Raw genomic sequence first — 24,681 nt, 5'->3', positions numbered from 1 at the left:
TTAAGCAACAGTAGGAAAAGTGCTGGTTTCTGGAAAGTTTACATTTACCATTCCCACCCCATTCTAATCAACAGTACAGAAAGTTTTGGACTCCAGAGTGGTTAGATTTACTCTTCCCACTCTAATCTATACAACAGTTAAGGAAAGTGTTGGACTACAGAGAGGTTAGAGTTACTATTCTCACTCCATTCTAAGAAACTTCAGAGAAGGCAAAGTTTAGTGGGCAAGGCAGCCGGTGGTGTGTGATGAAAAGCTGCTGAACAGGATTTGCGATGAAGAGAGGATTGTACTGGGAGCTACTGCAAAAAAGGTTTGCTGGCGATGCACCTCAGGTTGATAAGTATGCAGGTAGATCCTGGTCTCCTCTTGGTTCTTAGTTTTTGGATTTTGGCCGGATGGGCACCTTTACCACCATATTCAGGGATACAGGACTGGAAAGCACCGCTTGGGGGCTCAGACCTAACTTCAAATTCAGTAAAGGTGTACTTTTAATGTTGTTGGAGCTTTTTGTGTTCCTGTAGCTATGCACAGGAGCCTAACCCATTGAGTCCTTTTGGTGGTCCTGGGTTCAAGCAAAAAAGCAGACTTCAAGCAGAAGGGAAGTCCTATAATGACACAGGGCAGGATTCGGGCACCAGAGCAGTCCTCTTAGAGCAGCAGGGCAGTCAGCTGAGAGTCCTCCACAGGTCCAGATGTGAGCTGAAGTGTGAGTCTGAGAATCCTAATTTTATACCTGGTGCCAGCTTCGAGGTGGAAGAGACTTCTACAGTGTTCCCCCTGCAGATGGTTCTGAAATTTCCTGCCTCCCAGCCCAGGCTCTGAAGAGTCTGAGGTCAGAAAAGGCTAGTGTGAAGTTCTTTGGGTGTGTGCCGAGGCTGATTGTTTGAAATGTAAGTAGGACTGTGCACAGCTCCACCCCTCGCATCATGTCAGGATGGCTTATCCTTCCAACGCCTAGTCCCCCTTTGTGTTACTGTCCCGGAGGAATGCACAAATGCCATCTGCCCCCTACACCTACTGATGTTAACCAGGATACAGGCTGCAGGCACCAAATAGTTAGGACAACGAAGTTCCAATTTTTTAAAAGTGTCATTTTTAGAATTGTGACTTAAAATCTGACTTTACCTTTAAAGAGGATTTCAAATTACAATTCCTTAGACACCAAACATGATATTTCTACCTGTTCCCTACCAAATCTTAACACTTATTAAATGTACTAAGGTAACCCAATGTTATCCTTTGGGATGGGCAGGCCTCGCACTTGTTAAAAATGAATTTGCGAGTTTTTCACTTTCAGGACATGTAACACTTAAAAAGTACATGACCAACTTTTTAAACACAATTCACCCTGTCCTATGGGCTGTTTAGGGCCCACCAAAGAGTTGAAATATATGTATTAAAAAGGGAGTTTTGGGATTGACAAAAGTTTTTTTTCTCCCATTAATATGAGTATGCAGTTCCTACGGGGGCAGGGTTAATAGGTTGGCCACGTGTCAGACAATGTATTCTGAATGTAGGCAGGAAAAAGGGACTTCCTCCTTTTGGAGTAAGTGCCCTCACACTCCCAGCCAGCTAGGTGTCATACTCCATCATAGGGCGTGTTCCTCGTCAGGTTGGTGCTGCAATACCTGACTGGCACTCCATGAAGGGCTCTTTGGCTGAGATCTTTTATGTTCTGCCATATGGGTGCAGTGCGTGTGAGGGGCCTTAAAAAAAAGTGTGTAGATGTGTGTGAAGTGGATCACTAGACTATGTGTTGTTTAAAACATAAAATAAAAGACCACTAAAAACTATTTTAATGAACCTGGCTCTATTCCTGATTAAAAAGAATGTAATGCATCCCTGTCTCTATGTTACATGATATTGCGCATTAACTGGTGGTCAAAATGTGTCTTGCCTTGTGTCTTGCCCTCGTGTCAAGGTAGACAGCAATTCTTTAGGACCAAATCTAACAGTGTGATCTACTATACCTGTGGTTGTCTATGTGGGTAAAACAGACAAACCACAAACAGCACCCTACGTGTGGTACCTGTAAAATGGACCAGCCAACCCTATTCGGGTAGCTGACTCACATCATCGACTCCCGGTGTGAAAAGACACTCAGAAATGTAGTGTCGTGCGTGCACTGCAAATCGTCTGTGGACCTACCCCAAACACTGCCGGGACACACAAAAGGTTTATTATGCTAGGTCGAATTGGCTAATTACAACTGCATACACAGGCTCGAATGGCAGGGCTAAGACATGTTTTAAGGACTACGTACGTAGGTTGTAGAATGGTTGTAGAATAAGTGCTGCAGGCCCTCTAATGGAATTTAGTTTGCCAGCCCTGTATATATTGCAATTAACTTTACTAGTGGCCTATAATTAAATTAAAAATGCCAATCCGGTGTAAGCTAATTTTACTATTTTACACTTTAGAATTGGTTAGCAGTGGTAGAGTGCACAATATGCTGATGCCACCAAAAACAAATTCAGCAAAACAGGAGGGGAGAAGGCAAAAAGTTTGAGGGAAGATCAAGGATGACACGTGTAACAAACAGGAGGGACAGTTAAAGACTCCGGAGGGGGTACATTTACTATTCCCACTCCAATTGACAAAACAGTAGGCAAAGTGTTGATCTCCAGAAGGTTTACATTTACTATTCATACTCCAGTGTTATGAACAGTGCAGAAAATATAGGATTTTAGAAAGACTTAAAATACAATTCCACCTCCTAATCAATTCGTACAACAACATGTATAAATATTTAAAGTGTTTAAAAATTAGGTTCATATTATAAATTCAAATCACATATTATAGACTTTTAAAATAATGAATAAATACATAATACAAAGAATGAAATCAATTAAAATTAAAATCTACCTTCTTCCTAACAAAAATAATAAAAACAGGACACACCACTAAAATTTCTTTCATAATAAATATAACTAAATTATTTTTAAAATATTTCAAAATGTTCATAAAATACACACAATAAAAGTAAAATAATTTAACACTAACGTATTAAATGATATAAATAATGTAAACAACATTCAGTACATTAACCAAAAAAATTACAATTAATCAATTAAATATTATTAACAATTAGTTTACCAAATACTATTATATCAGTACCTTCCCACCTTATTCCCTTGAAGGCCAACATCCTACTACTAAAATATACATTACTAACAGAGATATAAACATTTACATATACTGTAACGTTTTAAAAAACTGTAAATGAATAGAACAAATAGAAAATACAACTTTCATAATCTTCAATTACATCATTAACAATTCAAAATGAATTGGCACATGCTAAAGTAATTTGTTCTTGAATTAACTTCCCACCCTATGCCCCACAAAACTAGTGACCCACCACCAAAATAAAAATTACCAACAACAGTAAACACATCTAAATATATTGTACTTTTAAAAAGAAAACCAACAATTACAAATATATCAATTTACAAAAGTATTTAGCAATTAAATAATTAATAAACAACTAAAATAATAATAAGCATTAATACAAAATTGTTCAGAATTTAAAAAACATCTCACCCTTGTGCTATATTGCATTACATTACATAGTGGCAGGCATTCCATTGTGAAGCAATGACATTCCCATGCATTGACCCATAGACTGTGATGTAATGCAAGATTTACTGAAATCAGTAAACCTGGGATTGCGCTAAAATGGTACATCACACTCGCCATGGCATAACAAGAAGAAATATGTTTATTTTTCCTCGTTATTTCCTCTTTCTGTGCATGATGCATTCTGCGTCACCCGTTGAAACAGAATATTACCTCTTAGGAATGTTTTTGTGCAGGACGGTAGCCCTTCCTGCACAAAAACAACCCTACCTGTAAAGTGTGCACCCTGCACCATGTTGCAAGGGTTCCTGTGTTGGCATTAGACAGCCTTAGTGTGCCTGCTGAGGAAGGGAGCTGAAGAGTGCCATATCTTACTAGATGTGATGCTGCTCAGCTCTCTCACAGTCACATAACGAAGTGCAAAAACTTTGCCTGCTGCTCTCTTTTATGTGAACTTTTAGAAAAGATGCCTCTGAGTCTTCGAAAATGTCATAAGATTGGAGCTGGGGACCTTATCTGAGAAGAAAGCGTTAGGTGAAACCATTGATATTTTACTCACTGACTTTTACTGAATGCATTCCTATTTTGCAAACAGACCTCGTATTAACAAATCATTTCAAAAAATACAGAATCATAGCGGGTGGCAATTCGACCTACCTGAGGTAGGTCACAACTCTTGACCAAATACGATTGGCTACAATCAAAGATATGGTGGCCTGCTGGGGTCAGCATTCCACAGTGTCTGTGATTAAATAAAGCAAACTACTTTTAAATGCAGTTCATATTCCTAAAAGGATAACGAGAGGCATTTAGAAAAAGAAAATGAAAAGGTTTATAAACTTTTTAGGTTTTGACCTGGCGAGGGGCACGCAGTGCCCCTCCCAGATCGAAAACTTTTGTCTTCAGTAGGGATGTTTGGACCGCCTCTGTTTCCAATTGGCTAGCTCCATAAATGGAGACTAGCCATTGGGAGACAGAGGCTGTCAATCACGCTTTCTTGCGAAAATGCGATTCGGGGGCGTTTCTCGTTCTTTTTTTAAGCCCCGCCCCTTTGTCCTGGGCCGCACTGTGATTGGCTGCCGCCCGGGACACCCCCGTGACGTCAGCCAATCACAGCACGGCCCGGGACCTGACTTGTTTTTTTTTTGCAGTTAGCGCGAACTCGCCCCGAAGGTATCGGAGCTCTTTACATGAGAACCAGTCGCATTAAAAACGGACGGACGCATTCAAAGCCTGTGAATATTAAAAGGGCTGGGGCTCTATTTCATGTTGGCAATATGATCGCTTTTCTGCGGGTTGCACGGCCTGCAGCCAGGCAGCAGAAACAGCATTTAGGTGGACGAATTTATGTCTGTGTACGGGTAATTCTCCCTAGAACGAATTCGACTGAAATCATTTGCGCTAATCGTAAACCTGACACACCATCACACTGCCGCCAGGCTCTGGCAGCTAACAGACTGCTGCGGGCTCATTCCTAAATCCCGAGGTACTAGAGCTCTCTTACTCTCCAGCACGTGGAGCTCTGGGTGTCAGTAAAGACACACATTTCTTTGATGTGAGCGGAAGACTCAACTGACAGGATACCCGCTCTCGTGTGGCTGGGCAATCACTTCCGGAGTAAAGAATGGTTCTCCTCAAGTGAAGCATGCGCGGCGGGTGGTTTATTCCGCAACATGTGGGCCATCTGTTTACGGGCGGGTCCTAAAGACAGTGACGCCCGCTTAGCTTGTCGATCAAATAAGAACAGTTTGCCCATTGACTCCACTAACCTTCACTCATTGAATTCCTTGAAGGCGGAAGTAGAGTAGAGGCAATCGGAGCTTTAACATCGATGTTGGGAGGCGGGAGTTAAGGCTGCTTGCTTGCTAGACATTCTTCCGGTTTCTGGAGGATTGGCATGTCATACTACACCACGCCCACTGAAGAAACAGAAACATTTGCATTTCTGATGTACGTTAACGTGTTCAGGTAAATGGGGAACGCCTTCTTAAAAAGTACAGGCCACCCCGTGCTAAATAAATGTATATAATAGTCTTTTCCGTGATAAGGTCTCCACAGTGGAACATCTCATGGTTGTTTAAAACCAGAAGAGAGTGCACGGTATCCGCATTACTAAACGTAGTGAATGCTTTGCTATCCGCCAGCTATCCCAATATGATGCTACGTCTTTAGGTCTTGGCTACAAACAAATGTCTGTTGGCATACCTATTCCTTCCAATACCATTACAATTACAGAGTAGGCTGTGGGACAGCCCCTTGGTCATGCATAGAATGTTTATAAAGCACTAGCGCAATGTGAATGATGCACTGAAACGCTGGTTGGAAGTGTGTTGTCTTTGCTTGGTCCTGTGTGGGAAGTGGTTCCATGTCATGCGTGATGATCACAGAGGTGCTGTTATCGTGTTATGGGACACATCGCTAAACGGTGTGATGGATAAAGAAAAGTGAGAAACAGGAGCACAGTTTATGGTTCCAGTGAGCTACAAGCTTTGAACAGCTCTGGATATCCCTTTATGGTGCTTATTATGTCCATAGACCACTTAAATGATAACTGTGTTGTCTATTCTGGAATATTTGGTTTACATTTGATGGGCCTGAGCAAGCAAACATTAAAGAGAGCAATGGTGTAGAGGCATGCTGGAAAGGAAGAGGTGTGATGCAGCGACCAGGGTGTCTGACTCCGGAACACAGGGGCTCACGTTCAAGTGCTGATGGTAGTTTAGCCCAGCACCTTGTGACTCTGGGCAATAGCTTGCTTAATCTTCCGGGCGGCCCCCAGTGCCGGGACACCTCTCCGGAGGTAGCTGTGTGCTTTACAAAATGCTGGTACTTTGCTAATATCATCTTAGCTGGTTGTCACTGTGAGATGTCAAAAAGTGTTTGTATTGTGTAGCTCACAGCTTTCCAAACTTTTCATGTTGGTGACACACCTTTTTGAGCCCGAACCACACACAACCCACACACCCCGACACACACAACCCCCCACACACACAACCCCCCCACACACACAACCCCCCCCACACACAACTCACACACAACCCACACACACACACAACCACACCCCAACACACACACACACCAACACGCAACACCACACACACACACACCCAACACACACAACCCACAAACACAACCTACACCCCCCACACCCCCCCACACAACCCACACACACAAAACCCACAGACACCAACACACAACACCACACCACACCCACACACAACCCCACACCCACACACAACCCCACACCCACCCAACACACACAGCCCACAAACACAACACACCCCCCCACACAACCCACACACACCACCACACCCACACACAACTCCACAACCCCACCCACAACCAACCAGGCATCATCGCGTCGCGCGACACACCTACGTGTGGGTCGCGCCACAGTAACGTGTCGCGCCACAGTAACGTGTCGCGCCACACAGTTTGGAAAGATGTGGTGTAGCTAGTTGAGATCTGTAGTGGTCGACTAAATTAAAATCCTCAGTTGGCTAGCGGCGTGGCACAGATCTCTTTATGCATGGACAGCTGGTGATAGGTGGTTTATTTGCCATGGACTGGTGCAGTACAGGTTTATGGACATGACCCATAAGCAGTTTTGTAGTATGTCATTGTAGGAGTGTCAGGTAGTAAAACAGAACTTTGCATCTTGTATGAAACACAATTGACTACCCAACTTCTGAGTTTCATGGTATTAGTGTTAGTCTGGGCTATATAGTGTATTTCTATTATATTGCATTTGTGTAGCATGTACTATTTCTCACAAGGTGTTTTAGCGCTTTACACTGGGTAGCATGCTGTTCCAGAACCCAGGGTAAGTAGTTTTTTCTTTTTTTTCTTCTTGGTTATTGGGAATAGTCCTGCGTTCTTAAGGAAACCATTCTCCCATCCATTTACTCCAGTTTCTATGTGATAAATTATTAGGAGATAGATGTGATCCTTAGTGGGAGAGTGGATATGTGCATTCATGCATTGGTTGGCGGTAGTAATAGATGAGCTTCGGAGATTAGGTATCGCTAGGGTGCATGGGCATGTCTTTTAAAGGAGAGGTTGTGATCTTTGAAGAGAAGTGTGGGAAATGGTTAGAGACACAATAATAGGGATTAAAGCAATCATGCATACAAGAGAGAGTAGGTTGTGCTCAGAGAGAGGAGGCATGCCGAGGACGGAAAGGAAGGAGAGAGTCATTGGAAAGTAAACGGAGAGTCGACAAATTTAAGTTCTGTGTCAAATTAAAATTTCAGGCAGGATTTTTAGGATTATTGTAGAGGCTTTTGAGATTGCATGCAAAACTGTAGAAAGAAAACAACATTACATGCATTTGTTGCAGTGTCATTGTAGGCTGTCAAATCACCGGCACGCACACCACACCATCTTCACGGGGTAAATGGAATAAGAAAAACAAAAACTGATTAACTTTCCCATAAAATTGGATGGATGGAAAACACAAATAAGGAGTGGTTTATTTCACATTTTTGTACTTGAGATGCTCCTCCCCCTTTCAGGATCAGGGTGAGGTGAAGGATAACAGAGTCATATTGTTAGTGTGTATGTGTAAAGTAATGCTACTCTAGAAAGGTAGCAATGGAAATGTCACCAATCTGGAGCACCCTCAAAACAGTCACAATGAGGTGTAAGATCTTGCACCTGGCTGTCATTCAGTCTTCCAGTGGCAATACTCAGACACAAAAGGAAAGGCTCTGACTAGAAACATTCTTACTTGAACCATTGAAACTGCAGTCTCATCCTTCACACTGACCATCTACCAAACTTGCAGTGCTCAGGAAGAACAATTATTCAGCAGCCCTTTCCTAACAAGGACCTCATTGAGTTTCTAAGGAGGGACCTGTCTCCATTCATTCTCACTTGACTATCTGGTCTCTACCCTCATGCTGTAGGAATGAAGGGCAATATTCCACTGTCTGGTAAGGTGATTGCATCTTTTACTACAGCAATATGTGGCTAAGTTCTACAGAAAGCTCATTCTATCCTTGTTTTCTTATCAACGTATGTACTGTGGATGGAAAGAGTGCTCCGCTGACCTTGGAGGTCAATGATAGACATTTTGCCTCACCATTGATAGATATGCAAACGAAGCAAAGCAATACCAGGGTAGAAAACATGCAAAGAATATTTTAGCAACCAGAAGTGTACAGCTGCAGAATAGTTGATTCAACAGAAAATCCCAAGTTTAACGTGAATAAAGCTGTTTTGGGGTTGCCATCACAAACCTTAGACTCCAACTCGATACAGTCTTATGGAAGTGTAGTAAAGGTCACTCGCACTTCCCCAAGCTGTACACTTAAAAGTTTGAATAATCCGAATATGTAAAAACGCGTGACTTCCAAACTTTGTCTAAGCTTAAAAAAATTCGACACGATCAAACAAACTGCCTTTCATTGAACACTTCTCAAGTGGTTAATTATCTAAGATGCAAACATGCTAAGACAAGCATTTGCAATGCAATAGGACTCGTATTTACGCGAGCCCTATTGCATTGAAAACAGGAGTGCGGGCAGAGGGCAGGGAGCGAGAAGGCACTAACAATGAGAGTGGTGGGGGCGATAACGCACGGACTGTGGGAGGGGGCGGTCGGGGAGAGGCACGGGAAGAAAATATTTACAGTGCAGCACTCGAAGTAAAGGTGCCAGTAGCCTTAGAAGGATACAAATGACGACATGGTCGACATGAGGAGGGACTAACAAGCCTAAAATCAATCGGAAGGCAGCATTTAGGACCTAAGCCAATGAAAAAGATGGGCGGAGAGTGGGCGGAGCTTCCACACTATACTTATTACTGCATGCATCGCAAAGCGAGCAGCGCATGCGCTGCAACGCTGTGCTCGACCTAAAAAAAAATCAATGGACAAAGAGCGCGAGAGCGCGCAAAGGAGAGACAAAGCCGCAATGAAAGTGACAGGGGTAACCCTTTGGCTGTGCTCCCAGTCACCCAAACCTATTTATTTTTTAATTTTATGTACTCCAACTTGTCACACTCCAACTTGTCACGCTCCTTGCAGATGGCAAGCAGGGTACAAGGTGGTCATTTAGAAAGAAGTTGATTATTGAGCAGTAATATGAACGGGAAGGGATTGCACTCACCTGGTTTGGTGTACTTTCCCACCATGAGGGCACAGTGAATCTGTGCTCACTGCTGACACCTGCTATTACTAGCAGGTCACATTTCAGAATCCCGGTAGGGCCAACTTTTCTCAGCCCTCGTTCTTAAATATCAGTATACAGTGCACACAGCCTGGCACTTTGTAATACATAAGACCTATCTAGTATGCTAAAGAACGACACAGTATTCAAATACAACTGGACGGAAGACCTCTTATGCACCATGGCCAAACCTTCGGCACACACCTGCCCCCGTATAATTATCTTCACTTCACTGCTATTGGTCCCCCATCACTAGCTTCTTATGGAATTAATTACAACATAATTCAGTTTAGTGTATTCACATAATCTACTTACCTAGGTGTTTAAGCATATAGTATTAACCGAGAGTACAGTGGGCTCAAGGATGCCGTGGAGTAGCATAAAGGTGAAGTGGGCCCTACAACAAGAAAGAAGAATGCCCTTGACTGCTAGTTGAGTTTTAAAATACAGCAATACGCAGGATGCAGTGGGCCCCTAAGTTCCGTTTGCCTTGGTACCACTGAGCCTGCTGCACCATTTATAACTACATCGCTGCTTGTGGGAGAGAAACTAGAAGAGAGCATGAGGTTCACTTGAGTGACTCTGATTGTGTGATCTTCGTTGGCAAAAAAGAGAGCACAAGGAATCAGAGTGGCTAGAGATTTCAAATCACCATGCACGACGCACGGGGTACCAAAAGAGGATCAAACATGTAGTGCACAGTAGTGCATACCACTGGCTGCTGTTATCCTTGAATCTTTCCAAGGTTAATAACTTGAATACTATACAATTGAGTTAGGTAGTAATAAACATCTGTTTCTGTCTGTAGCACCAAGAGACTACTCAGAACGTGCTCTTCAACCAGCCTGTTATGTGTGTCTGTGACCTGTGCATCAGAGTTTGTGCACTAGTAAAAGGATGTACCAAAAATGAGGGCACCAGAGGAGGATGGCACTCGCCCATGCTGATTGAAGCTTTGGCACATAACTTGGGATTACTTGAAAGCCATGATAAATCACATGCAATGTGGCAGGGGGAGCGATCAGCAAATTGCACCTACGAGTACAGACAGGTAAAGTGAAGGTGGCAGATATTGCTCCAGAGCTCTCACCCAGTCTTTGAAATACTTAAACTGAGTAACCCAAAATCCTACTTTAGTAGAACTGTGAGTATAAAGAACATTTAAAGGTGTTGGAGAAAGAGCTGAGGTTTTGTAAGAAAAGGACAACATTCCTGAAGCTTCATTCTCCTTCATATTTACTGCTTGTGATGAAACCTAGAAGGTGCCTTCGTTGAGAATGGTTGGTGATTTACCTTCGCTAAACTTCTCTGAAGATCAAGGAGTCATTATCTGAATTGTCTGTGATATTTTGAAACCTAGCCCAACACTACCCCCCAAAAAACAACAGGCCATATTTATCTAATAATTATGCCCGTTGAAATTACACACACAGCATGCAATAGGTTAATGAGAAGTTTCTGCTGAGTGTGTGTGTGGCTCTGGGTGTGTGTGGCTGGCTCTGGGTGTGTGTGGCTGGCTCTGGGTGTGTGTGGCTGGCTCTGGGTGTGTGTGGCTGGCTCTGGGTGTGTGTGGCTGGCTCTGGGTGTGTGTGTGTGGCTCTGGGTGTGTGTGTGTGTGGTAGTAATTGCTGTCTGCTGAGCTCGTCCGTAGGGTACAATAGGTCTCACATTTGCGAGAGATTAAGCTATTGGCAATGTAAATGACAATGCCATTTATTTATCTGTTTTCAAAACCAACACATAAATACAAATGTTGTCATTTACAATGCCAATAGCTCTAACTTTTCCAAAGGCGAAACCGTTGCATTGTAAATGCTTGTTTAGATTAGTGGTCAATGGCAGCACTACCTACTCTAAAAAAATACTTTTTCACCATTCACAAAGAGGAAGGGCTCCTTTGGGGACCCCTTCCTCTTGCGAATGAGTTACCACCTTCCTTGAGGTGGTGGTAAATTATATTTTTTTTGCGTATGGATTTTAGTCGAAAAACATTAATAAATACCTTAAGGGATCTATATATGGTAGGAAATCCCTTAAAAATCCCTTTCAAATAGCGATCCGTAATTTTCCTAAACCCATTTAACGATTCCTAAAACCTTTTTTTGAATCGTTAAATGGGTTCAGTTCATAAAAAAAGTGTTTTATCAGTCACAACCCTTCAGGTTTACCTAGTCTGAGGGATGGCAACAATTAAAAACTCTGTACATAATACCCTAGATGTTTTTTTCTCCCCAACGGCCCTGTCATGGAGTAGTAATGTCAACAGATTCACACGCCATTCAACCATTTGGACACATTTTGGAACCGTACAGTGTTTGATAGATGTAGTGAGTCAATTTCTAAGTCATTCTTTTGAGGTTAAAGTTCTGCTCAACACACATCAATTCCAATATGGTGGATTTACAAAATGTTTCCAAAGCTGCACATTCCAGAAGCAAACAGTAGTCTTCATTTGTTTTCTCTCTGTTTCCTCTCTAAGTCTTTAGCAGGGTAGCTCTTGCGTCTTTGGTAACAGCAACACACAAATGTGAAAGTGCACTGGATTTCTGAATGCTAGTACATTTTCACACTTTGCTTAGTGTGCATAAAATCCGACTTCATGTTTCCAGACATTTTTTGCAATTCATTGAAAAATAAAAGCAAGCAGTGGAATTGTGTAAAGGCAGAAAAAAGAACGTATTCTGGTTGTTTGATTTGTCAAATGAATAGCTATCGTCCTACTCACGCAGAGAAAAATAAGGGATTTATGATGCACCAAGGACTTCCTATATTCTCACTCATCTGATAATGGATGGACATGCGCAGCGAACACTCGCCCACTCTGAAAGCCCGTGGGTGATTCTGAGCATGGGTTCTTGTCCATTCTGATGTCTGGTTTAGCCGTGCGTCAAAAAGAAATTCAGTTAAACCAGGCCTGCTGGCTCCTCAGTGCCTTGTCCCACAAGTTCGCCTCACTCTAAAAAATGAGTGTTGATAAATCCCCCTGCTACTCCTGTTCCTACCTATATGCCTATGGATTTCCATTTGATGGTGCACAAGATGGGTATGGTGCACAAGATGTGTAATTATATATATGCAGATGCACAGAGTGTAATATGCAATTTATTACTATTATTGAGTGTGGGAGGGACCACGACTCACGAGATGTGAATTTTGAGTGAGCATGTTACCCCTCCCCTCCCACAACAATGGTGATTATTAGCATCCTACATTCTGGGCATTGGAATATATGGTTTAGGTCAGGGCATTGTTTCATGTGTATTTGCTTTAAAATAGTTATATAATCAAAACCAAGATACAAGGGGTTAAATGTGTGCCGTCTGATAAACTCATATTGATGAAGAGGCCTTGTGACCATTAGGAGAATTGTCTCCATGTGTAAAGTAACTGCCATATATGTAATGCATGAGTCAGTAAACCATTTTTCCCCAAGTCCAGTTAACTCGACTGTGGTATTAAACTGCAATTTTACCTTTGTACTATATGAATAGAAGTCTGAATGTGTATTAGTACAGGTGTTCCAAAAAAACAGCGACCAAATATATTCACTGCCCTAGTATAAACGTTTATTCTAGCAGTGCTACGAACGTACCACAAACAAAAATGGAAAGAATCACATGTGTTAATATATATTAGATGCCTCCTGAGTTTTTTTTTTTGCATGAGTGTCATAGTCAAAGACTGAAGCTTAGACTCAGACGTGACGTCATATTTTAGTTCATGCTCAATTATGCTACATAAATGTATTATGCAATCTCCTGTTTTTGCAGCCCACAGGTCGCAGACAGCGAGGGCACCGTTCAGTTTGATGGAGAGGGCTATGCCTTGGTCAGTCGTCCAATACGCTGGAACCCCAACATTTCCACCATCATGTTTAAGTTTAAGACGTTTTCCTCGAGTTCCTTGTTGATGTATCTTGCCACACATGATCTGGTATGTTCTTCTGAGAATCTTTGCTGTGTATTTATGATTTTATATGGTGTCAATAATTTGCCTTACCTACAAATGGACTACTTCCATCAGGCCCACAAACGTGCATGAGTCAAAAGCTACCAAAATTAGCAAAATACTAATAAAACGAGGAATGTTCTGTAATTTCTCACAGGTTTTATTAAACACCCACCAGACAGCCCATGTCAGCAGCCGAGCGCTACTGCTCAATCCTCCTACTGAGGTCAATGCGTTCCGATGCTGACATAGTTAACATTCTTAAAAAGAAACAACTAATTAAAAGGGGAAGTTACAACACGTCTTCCTTTTATCGAGCAAAGGAAAAGAGGAAGAAATAAGGAAGAGGAAAAGCATAAATGCAAATTGAAAAGACAAACTGAGCGCTGAAGGATGAGACAAACACGAGAAAAATAATTAAGGCATAGGTAAGAATTCTACTTAAGGACCTAATCCTGGAGGCGAGGAGGTGACCTTCTGAGTCTAACAGAGCGCCTAGGGGGATCAGCTTGAGTCTCACAATTCTGGAAATGGCCAGGACCACTCTGGGAGTGTTCAGGACCACTCTGGGGGTGTCCAGGGAAGTTACAACAAATACCATAAAGAGTATGAGATTATATGCAGGCCACAGGGGAACACCAGGATCGTAATAGTATGTTGTGTTACACAGAAGAAGTTTATAGCCAAGTTTTCGCAGAGTAGTGAGCTGCTCTAAGAGGACAATGATGGCCTTCCTGCCTTTGATGTAGACCCAGACGGCTTATGTCCAGCTGTTAAGTTACTGACAATATCTCCTCACATAGAGGGGCTGGTAGAAGAGCTCTCATCAGTGGCGTCTGCACAGGATCCAAAACAGTGGGGCGGGGGGGGGGGGGGGGGGATTGAGGAGGGGTTGTTTGGGTACAGACAAGATAAAAAATAAAATAGAGAACTTACCTGACGCATTGCTCCTCTCGCCGATCCGGTCCCGAGCTGAACACACTGCGCAGGCTCCCATATGGCAATTCTTAACACTTCTCTACTTCTCTCATGCTAATGACAGCAGCGCAGGGATTGGACTCAGCGTCGTGGTTTGGCACTCAGACTGTGCCTGAGAGTCTGTGGATTTTCTCTACCATGCTGTAAAATACAGCCCAGTGAAGAAATGCTAAGGGTGCATTACAATTTGGCCAGCCGAACACGGCCGGCCAAAAAGTCATGCGCACTTAGTAGTGCCCATCATCTGGCCTGCCCACTGCTGTTGTATAATGCATGGCCTTACCCTATGACATGCCGCTAGCAGCCGCAGGTAAGAAGAAAAATAAAATTATAATAACATTAGTTAAGTATCATTTTATTTTTCAAATGTTTTCCTCTGCTACCACCTAGTGGCGCGGCACACCTCAGCAATAACGGAGGAGCCGCTCCTGGCTCTCATCTCGCTACAACCTAACCAATGCCCTTCCTCCCATGATACACTTGGTAGCCTACGAACAGGATGACTTAAAAAAATGCACATTCCCACAGACTGGGCCATATTGTGAAAAATGAAATATTTTAGAAGCCAAGCGATAGATGCTCATTGGTATTAGTCACGACCTAATGCCAAATATCACTGCCTCACCCCCTAAAAACCTACCCTTAATGTTGAGCAGGAAAGTCCCTAGAAGGCAGTGCAGTTGACTTTTGCACATAACATGAGGAAGGAAAGTGTCTTTCAGATATTTATGAACCAAGCCATTCATAAATAGTCTTATTGGCAAGGGTGCAAATTCTACACTGCCTATGATTTGATCTGAAAATTGTATGCATTGCTTCCTTCATAGTGAAGCAATGTGTTCCTTAAAAAGTTGTGCCTGTTCGCAAGGTATTGACAAACCTTTGTGTCTGAACTGGGGTGGCGAGGTGAGGTAAAGAACAATGATGGATTCAACCCAGATCTGTGACTGGGGGTGAGTGTCAGAAAAGTTTCATCTCCTTGTGTTTGCTTTGTTCGCCCTAAGTTCGCTGGGTATGCCCAGGCGTGGGTCCCTTGCTCACTTTGCCACTGGATTCAAGCTAGCCTGGCTGATGAAGGGTGTTACCCAGAAACCGGTCCCAGGATGCTTGTTTCCGGTTCAGGGAAGACCTGGATTGGCAGTTCTGGCTGGACTGTTCCCATGAGGCACAGGGTCAAGAATGATTTGCATATAGCTGGGTCTGAACTGAGGTGGTGAAGTGAGCTAAAGAATGATGATGGATTCAACCCAGACCTGTGACTGGGGACGAGTGTCTGAAAATTTTCAGCGCTCTGTCAAATATTTCCTTGTGTAAGTCATTTCTAGTTCCAAAGTTATGTCTATCTAAAAAAAAAAAAGACACAAAATTAAATATATTTACATTTTGATTAGGTAAATCTTTCCAAACGGGGTAATGGCTCACATTCAGTTCATGAAAACCTGAAAAGCTTTCAATGAAAAACAAAAAAATAAGCATCTGTAGAATGGATAAAAGTGCCTACATTTGATTGGTGTCTTATTAAACAACAGTGATCAATGATACAGCACAAGTAAGATGGCACCACTAAAATACATGGTGAGCAGACAGTACAGCATGACCCTAAAATAACCTTTAACGTCAGGGTTCTTGTTTGCTACAATGGTCTACATAGATCATTTCTAAAGAGGTGTTTATCAAGGTCATGAAGGTATTACGTGTCAAAGTCATGCATTGAGCACCACAACAGCAAAAGTTGTGGTGGAGTTTTTCTATGTTTTTAGGTGAGAAGGCAAAACATTTTGGAAACTTTGCTATTCTTTTGAAATGTAGGATAGGAGATCTGTATGAAGAGCATCAAGTAAAACATGGATCTTTAATCAAATTAGAGGATATTTTTTAATTACAGTTGTACATGACCCTGCCTTTCCATCATTGGAAGCCAATGCCAGTTCAAGCTTTGCCTTCAAGGACACATTAGGTCAGTGTTCACAATAGATAGATCTCCAATATTTCTGGATTATTTCTAGCAAAAAAGCTTTTCCACATATTATCATAATTTACTTCACCTTGGTGGGTAGAACATCCTGTATATATTGAACATCCTTGAGAAGCAGTGCACTTGAGGGTCTGGCAAGATGGCGGCGGCGCTCTAGACCGCTGCGAGAAGCTCCGCTGACCAGTACCCCATGGCGCGATGATTTGAGAGGTGCCGGTTACAAAGGTCGGAGGAAAACATCAGACGACGTAGCCAAAACTTAATACGGGCTCAACAGAATGAATAATAAAGCCTGATACAAGCCTGTTACATAGGAATGCAAAAATGTAACAACGTAACGCCCAAACTTACTTTCGGATTGTTTCTGACGGCGCTGAACCGGATGGAGGGGCTCCGTGCTGAGGATTAACTGGACTCGGTGGATATAGCGGCGTTCTTGGTACTGCGATCATGCCTGTCCTTTCTGTCCTCGTTAATTGGTATTGCCGTGCTGAGACTTGTTGGGCGCACCCGACTTGCAAGAGACGCCTTTGATTGCCGCAGTGTGGGCGCTCGCTGGCTGGTCCCGTGGCCGTGATTGACTCTGCCTGCTTTCTCGGCGGTGATTTCGCCTATCAAACGAACACAAACAGAATGGCCCCAAAGAACGCCGCTGCTACGGCTGCCGCTGCTGCTTCTAAAACCCGAGCGGCGTGATCGAGAGCTAGCGCTGAAAAGAGCTGGAGCGCTAAACTCTGAGGAGACCCCTGGCTCTGACATTGCTCAAGCGAATGAGCAACTTCAATCAAATAAGACAATGTCAAGCAATTTTTTTTTGTATATGGGATCAAATGATAGTAAAAAGTCAGATTATGAACCAGCGGCTCTATATATGTGTTTACATGTTTTACTGTGTTGTAATGATCAGGTCTGGGATATACCATCCTAAATGGGGAGAGTAAAACTCTGCAGCTGGAATATCGCAGGTCTTAACGATCGAAATAAAAGGGCACAACTATATCAACTACTGCGACAAGATCCTGTTGATATTCTTTGCTTACAGGAAACCCATATTGCTGATTCTGATAAAGAACTGTTAAAGATCCCAGGTTACAATGTGATCGTAGCCACTTCTCAAACATCTAAAACAAGGGGGGTTGCAATTTTAGCAAAACCTGCACTTGGTGATCCTAGATGCAAATTGGCCGACAAACATGGCAGATGGGTTATAGCGCAATTAGAATCAGGTCCTACTATATGTACGATATACGGATCAAATCTAGATGATCCCTTATTGTTTAGCGATCTTGATATAGAATTAGCCTCCTGGCCTGGTCCTCTCATTCTCTGTGGAGACTTTAACATTTCCTAGGGACCTTTGTACATAACCGATTTCCTCAGAAATACAACGGACGTAAACCTAAGGTATATAGGGCCATACGCCAATTGATGGATAGCCACAATTTGCTGGATGTTTGGGACTTGAGGAAACATCACGATTCTGGTTTTACTTTTTTTTCATATCCGCAAAACAAATATGTTCGAATTGATTACATTATGACTTCTTTGGCGGACTTGGAATTACTGGATATAATCAAGTCTCCAAAAACAATCTCGGATCATAACGCACTTACCCTTATTTTTGATTTACCCAGTTTTAATAGACCTAAACCACAATGGTCCTTTGACAGAAAGCTACTTGTCAACCTGGAATATATAACCCATATAACATCTTGGGCCCAGGGTTTTTTTGACTGCAATCAATATAGCGCATCCAGATTGATTGTCTGGGACTGTTTTAAAGCAGCATTAAGGGGTGAAACAATATCATTTGTTGCCAAAAGTAAAAAAATAGAGGATAACAACAACCTTGAGCTCAAGCGGGAGCTATCTAATCTTGAGGCTTATCATGCCACCCAGATCCACCAAGGAGATGTAGCTACTGACACTCTTCATAAAATATTAGTCTTGAAGACTGAAATCAATAGCTCTTTAATCCGGAAAGCCGCAGAAACTTACAAAGCAAACAAAAGCAGTTTATATGAATCCGGAGAAAACGTAGGTAGGCAGTTAGCCCTCCGTACACGCCAAAAACAATCTTATAATAATATAAAGATGATTGAGTACGAGGGTCAGCAATACACGTCCTCACAGGATATAGCAGAGGCTTTCCGGAAATATTATCAAAAGCTATATCAAAGTGAAGATTCATATTCCGGTAGAGATTTAAAAACCTTTCTTAACAACTGGATGTCAGAGATAGATCCCAATTTACTGATTGAGGAATCAGTCAAAGAAGAACTGGAAAGAGAAATCTCAATTACGGAGCTGGAGCTTGCATTGGCTGAGCTCGCAAGCGGTAAAGCCGCAGGTCCTGATAAAATCCCCTTGGACCTTTACAAGTTACTGGGCAAACAAATACTTCCCTATTTATTGGATCTGTTTCTAGGGATCCAATATCATGCAACACCGCCTGAGTCCTGGAAATACACCAATATAGCGATTTTTTCTAAAAAAAGGCAAACCGCCCCAGCTTCCATCTTCATATAGGCCCATATCTCTTATAAACTTCGACTCAAAACTGTACGCCAAGGTCTTAGCTAATCGGCTGAGTCGGGTTGTCGAGTGTCTTGTCTCCCCGTGGCAGCATGGCTTTATTCCGGGAAAGGGCACCACAGATCATACCCGTAGAGCCATTACCCTCTTTGACATCATGGGCGCCACGGGGGGCAGGATGTCGATGATCCTTCTCGATGCCGAGAAGTAATTCGACCGTGTCTCTTGGCAATTTTTGTGGAACATCTTGGAACTTAATAATTTTGGGTCTAAGTTTATCAAAGCCATAAAGGCCTTGTATGTAGGTCCAAAGGCAAAACTTTCCATCTGTGGTTCTGAGTCGGAGTTTATTGAGATACAAAGAGGCACAAGGCAGGGTTGTCCCTGCTCCCCGATATTATTTGCCCTCTACATCAATCCCCTAATCTTAAAATTACTTTCTTCACCCGTTATCCAACCTGTCACGGTGGGCCTGTTTTCGACAAAAATGTTGGCCTATGCCGATGACGTGGCCGTCTTAACAACTAATCCAACTGAGGCAATCAATGAAATTGAATTAATTACTCACACTTTTGGCAGTTATTCAGGCTATTCCCTTAACAGGGATAAAACAATGGTCCTATGTACAAGTAATACGACATTTGAAAGCCCCTATAAAGTGAAACAGGCAACATACTTAGGTGTATGTATATCCTCTGATGTGAACGAAATCAACCATCTTAACTACACCCCCTTGATTAACAAAATAAAAGAAGATCTTAGGAGAGTGGATAATTTACATCTGTCTATAATTGGAAGGGCCAACTACTTAAAAATGAATATCTTTCCAAGAATACTCTACTTGTTCCGAACAATTCCGCTATTGGCTGGAGGTAGCTTTATTAAGATTCTTGACTCCTCCATGTCTTAATTCATCTGGAGTTTTGGGAAGGTTAGAAGAGCCTTACCACTCCTAACTCTACCTCTAGAAAGGGGGGGGTAGCTATCCCTAGCCTAACTTTATATCTATGGGCAACACTTATTCAACACATGGGTCCTCTGTTAAATTGTAAAATATCCACTCCAACTACTAGAGCATTTTATATCCCCTCAATTTACGAGCTTAGTCTGGGGACTAAATGCCAAGGGCTATTCTTAAGGCAGGTTGAACCATCGTACTTCAAAAAAATTAAGTTAAAGGTAATTACTGATGCGTGGAAGGTTTGGAAATCTGTATCTAAACAACTAGATATTCCAAAATTTACAAAATACACCCCCTTGTGGAATAGTTCGATCCTTCCGGCCTGCCTTAATGATAGTACCTCCCGGAGGTGGGAAAATTTAGGCATTAAGACAGTGGCAGACTTTTTTAGCCAAGAAAATACTACCACCTTTGATTGGCTTCAGCAGAAGTATACTATTCCTGCTACTGATTTTCTTAAATACTTTCAAGTGCTTACGAGTATTCGTAATTGTGTTCCCAGAATAGAATTAGATAATATTCATTTTTTCTCAGTCATTGGAAAACGATCTACTAGAATAGGTAGCCTATATCGGTTATTGATTGAAAATACTAAGGATGATTTAGAGCGGGTGGAACAAGCTTGGGCTCTAAGGCTGGGTAATCCAAATATAGATATTGATTTTTCTTTGGCCCTATCATCAAAACTGTTCATTGCCTCCAACCTTAAAGTCCAATACTATAGAGTTATATATAATCTTTACTATACACCGGCAAAATTGTTCTCCTGGGGTTTACGGGCTGATGACAACTGCCCAAGATGTAGACAACCTCAAGCGAATTTAATTCATATGTTCGCCGAATGCCCCAAACTAGATCTATTAAAAATGATGATTATGAGATTCTGGGCCCAGGTTTTTGGACGGAATATACGAGATTCAGTAACCCTTTATGTGATGGGACATGATGATTCTCTCGGTCATAGTATTGAGGAGCAAAGGTCCATGTTTTTAGCTACTGCAATTTTTCGTATTATTCTTGCTGCCCGTTGGAAGGACCTAGAGCCACCTACATTTCAGATGTGGCTTAGTCGTTTTCTGGTCACTTATAAACAGGAGATCTCAATCTATGGCACTAGAGGTAAAAAAACTAGATTTCTTGGAACCCAGATCTGGGCCCCAATCTCCAACTGGTATTCTAATGTGAGGCCTCCTGTCCTTATTGTCTCATCTTGACCTGATTGGATTACACTGTTTAATTTATTGAAATATACGATACAGGATATATTTAATTCTGTTTTTCCCTTCTTGCTATGCTATCATATTCCTTTTATGGGTGATATAGTTATTAATATGCTTGGCTATTATTTTTGATGTCTTAATATGTTTGAAGTACTTTTTATATATTTGACGAATATGTATTGCTGTATCTTTTGACTGAATGTTGCTCAATAAAAAAAAAAATAAAAAAAAGAGAAGCAGTGCACTTTAAGATGTGTTCTAGAGCACACATATCGTTGGGCTACATAAAACTAGATTGTTCATGCCAATTTTAGTCGATATGCCAGGGCGTTGTTCAGCTACAGCTCCTCCAATAAGGCAGAAGAGCGCTGCCCCACTGATTTGCAGCTTTGCAAAAAAGGAAAAATAAAATGATAATACCGCAATGTTATCATTGTTTTATTTTTCAGTATAAGCCAGGTTAGGGTGGTAAGGGGCTGGGCTGTCAGAGAATGGGAAGGAGGAAATATTTGCTCTTAAGTGCGCATGATGGTTTGGCCAGTCGTCTTGGGCCTGCCGAACTTAGCATGTTCTCCACTTGGCAAATTGCACAGTCTGGGTGGAGAACATGCTCAGGCTCCCACACCCTGTTTTAGTGGGGACTTAGGCCCCTCAGACCAATCCCGATGCTGTGCTGTGCTGGTGACTGCAGTATCGTAATTGGCTTAGGGGAGCCTCTGTGCTTCCTGCTTCCGGGAGTCAGGAAGAAAAGCCTAGGAGAGATGACGAGGAGAGACGGGGGCTGTTCAGCGGTAAGTGTTATAATTTATTTTCACTGCCTCCCCTATTATGTACCAGCTGTCACTGGCGTTGATGGAATTTCAGGCCATTTTGAAATACTGGGTTCTCTTCAGGACAATCTAGCCTCTCTAGGGTGATCAGATAGGTTGAAAGTAAAAGTGTGTTGTTTCCCACTTACAGTTTTCTGGACCGGGCTGGCCGTCAAGAGCGCAGAATTAGACCGGCTCTGAACCTAAGATACATTTTTGAATAAGCGTCTATGCCTGGGATCTCTCTCCACATATTGAGCTCCCCTCTCATCTTTTAAGCACTAATTGGGTGACATTCAAACCATCTGAGCTAAGTACAGTCATTTCAAATGTATCACCATATGGTGCTATTGGTTACTTGCATCTTAGGTAACCTAAGGACTCTTTGGTCCAGTGGCTCTCCGTTTTCAGATGCCCCTTCTTTTGCCAACCTGCTGCTAACCTTGGTGGAGCGGACTCCAAGTCCCAGGGCTCCTTTTGCTCCTGGTGGGGCGCGGTCCTAGGACTGATCTCCTTCTTTTCCCGGACTGATCATCTTCTTTTCCCGGTGCTTGCCGACATTACCTTGGGAGCGGACTCCAACTCCCAATGTGCAACACTTTGTTCACAGCTGCCGCGAGTGAGGGGGAGGCTTGGTGATTGTGCGTAAAGCGCTGCCTCTTCACACGTGGTGCGGGAGCCCTTGCTAAATCTTCCTACCTGTTTCTAACCTTGGTGGAGCCCTTTTTGTTCCTGGTGGGACGCGTTCCTAGGACTGATCTCCTTCTTTTCCCGGACTGATCGGCTTCTTTTCCCGGTGCTTGCCAACATCACCTTGGAAGCGGACTCCAACTCCCAGGGTGCAGCACTTTGTTCACAGCTGCCGCGAGTGATGGGGGGGGGGGGGCGTGGTGATCGCGCATAAAGCGCTGCCTCTCTCCACGTGGCATGGGACGTGCACAGGACACAGCCCGGACCAAGCCCGGACCAAGGGTGGGCCCGTCTGTGAACGTCAGGGGCCGCAGGAGGCCGGGCTGGGCAACCCCACTGACACTTACTACCCGATTACCTTAACTGGTGAGACTCTGTGAAGTTTCCTGCTGTGTTAAGCTTGCCATTGTGTGAACGGGACTCTATTTTTGTTTTGACATTGTAGATTATTGGGGCTTATACAACTATAAGGGCTATGCACAATGACCAAGAGACAGTCTCTTACCAGGAAAGGGGGTTTTGGGTACCTTGGATGCATTCTTGACGCGGGCGGCTGAAGCCGCATTAATGCACGAAATAGCGCCAACAGAACGTAGACTAATCATTGAGCCACATTAGTTGGCCCATTTCCATCAATGTCTGTTCAGGAAGCTAACTTACCTGCTGTATGTCATTCCACGATATCACCCACCCCCGAATGTATTATAATAGCCTCTTCCTGTGACCACTCACATGACTCACAGGAAGTGAACAAGGAGGGCCTAAATTTATCACCAGGGGTCAAAAAGCTAAAAAGAAATCAACCATCGTGGTCAAACCCCCCAGGGAAGAAAAAAAAGGTGACGGGTAATGCTAGGCAAGTTAACAAACAGCCCACCTCGTCGGAACCGGTGATGACAACGGGCGCTCGTGTGCCCTCCCCTGAGCGTCCACATCCTGTAGAGGCGGCTACCACCTGCCCCCTAGCCTCGCAAACTCGGGTGTTTTGGCAGAAGCTGGAAGAAATCTTTTCAGACGTTGTGAGCCCGCTAGCAGCCACCCTTAATAATATTGAGGATAGACTAGCTAACCTGGAAAGGCTTATGAATCATCCCCCGCAACATCACAAGGCCCCCGTCAACCTGTCCCTAAGGTCCCACCCACCTCTTTAGAAGGTTCTGGTTATAATCTTCCCCTGAATAGTGCTAACCATAAGCCCCCTATATCTCTAGGGGCCCTCCCATGCGCAAGCCTGCGACCTAGCCCAGTATGTCCTGCTTCTAGCGAGGCAGTCCCCTCACAATCTTTGGCAGGATTCTCGGCGTGCCCTTATCTTGTCTGGCAGTAGGTTAATCCACAGGCTAATCTGAAAGCTACTAGCCTAACATCTAACCCTTACCAACAGTTATCACATAAGGCGGGCCCGGGGGGTCTTACCAGGTTCGGATTTAGGACCCCAGAGGGCTATAGGAGGGGGCTTTATGGGCCCGAAAGTATTACATCTCCCACAGGAAGCGACCCCTCTCACTATAGTCTTGGTCAATGTCCCCCCGCTGCTGCAAGGGGAGTTTGAACATTGGTCCGCATTACGTAATAAATCTTTGCACTATCTAAGCGGGAAAACAGGCTTGACAACTGAGCTATTTTCTGAGTTCAGAATAGCTCATCGGATAGGGTGGGTGAGACATACTGACAAGTCATTGGCAGGCAATTGTGTGGTTCTCTCTTTTGGATCCGCAGCATTTATTCGTACCATTCTGACCAGGGTGGGCCACTGGCCAGTTAGAAATAAGGGGCTAAGTATTGTCCCATTGGTTTTCTTTTACCATCCCCCAAG

At 43.2% G+C, this 24,681-nt stretch overlaps 1 protein-coding gene across 7 annotated transcripts in view; it reads left to right on the top strand.

Moving 5' to 3' along the window:
- Window positions 1-24,681, top strand: part of LAMA2 (laminin subunit alpha 2) — a 3,858,378-nt gene that overhangs the window by 3,490,064 nt on the left and 343,633 nt on the right. For all 7 annotated transcript variants that reach the window (XM_086927001.1, XM_086926997.1, XM_086927002.1 and 4 more), the window contains one exon: window positions 13,520-13,682. In XM_086927001.1, coding sequence (XP_086783127.1) covers window positions 13,520-13,682 — 163 coding nt within the window. The remainder of the gene's footprint in view (window positions 1-13,519; window positions 13,683-24,681) is intronic.

Source organism: Lissotriton vulgaris, chromosome 6 (assembly GCF_964263255.1).
Source record: "Lissotriton vulgaris chromosome 6, aLisVul1.2, whole genome shotgun sequence".
NCBI classification, from domain to species: domain Eukaryota; kingdom Metazoa; phylum Chordata; class Amphibia; order Caudata; family Salamandridae; genus Lissotriton; species Lissotriton vulgaris.
The sequence above is the reverse complement of the archived record's forward strand: the minus strand, read 5'-3'. Positions and strand labels throughout refer to the sequence as shown.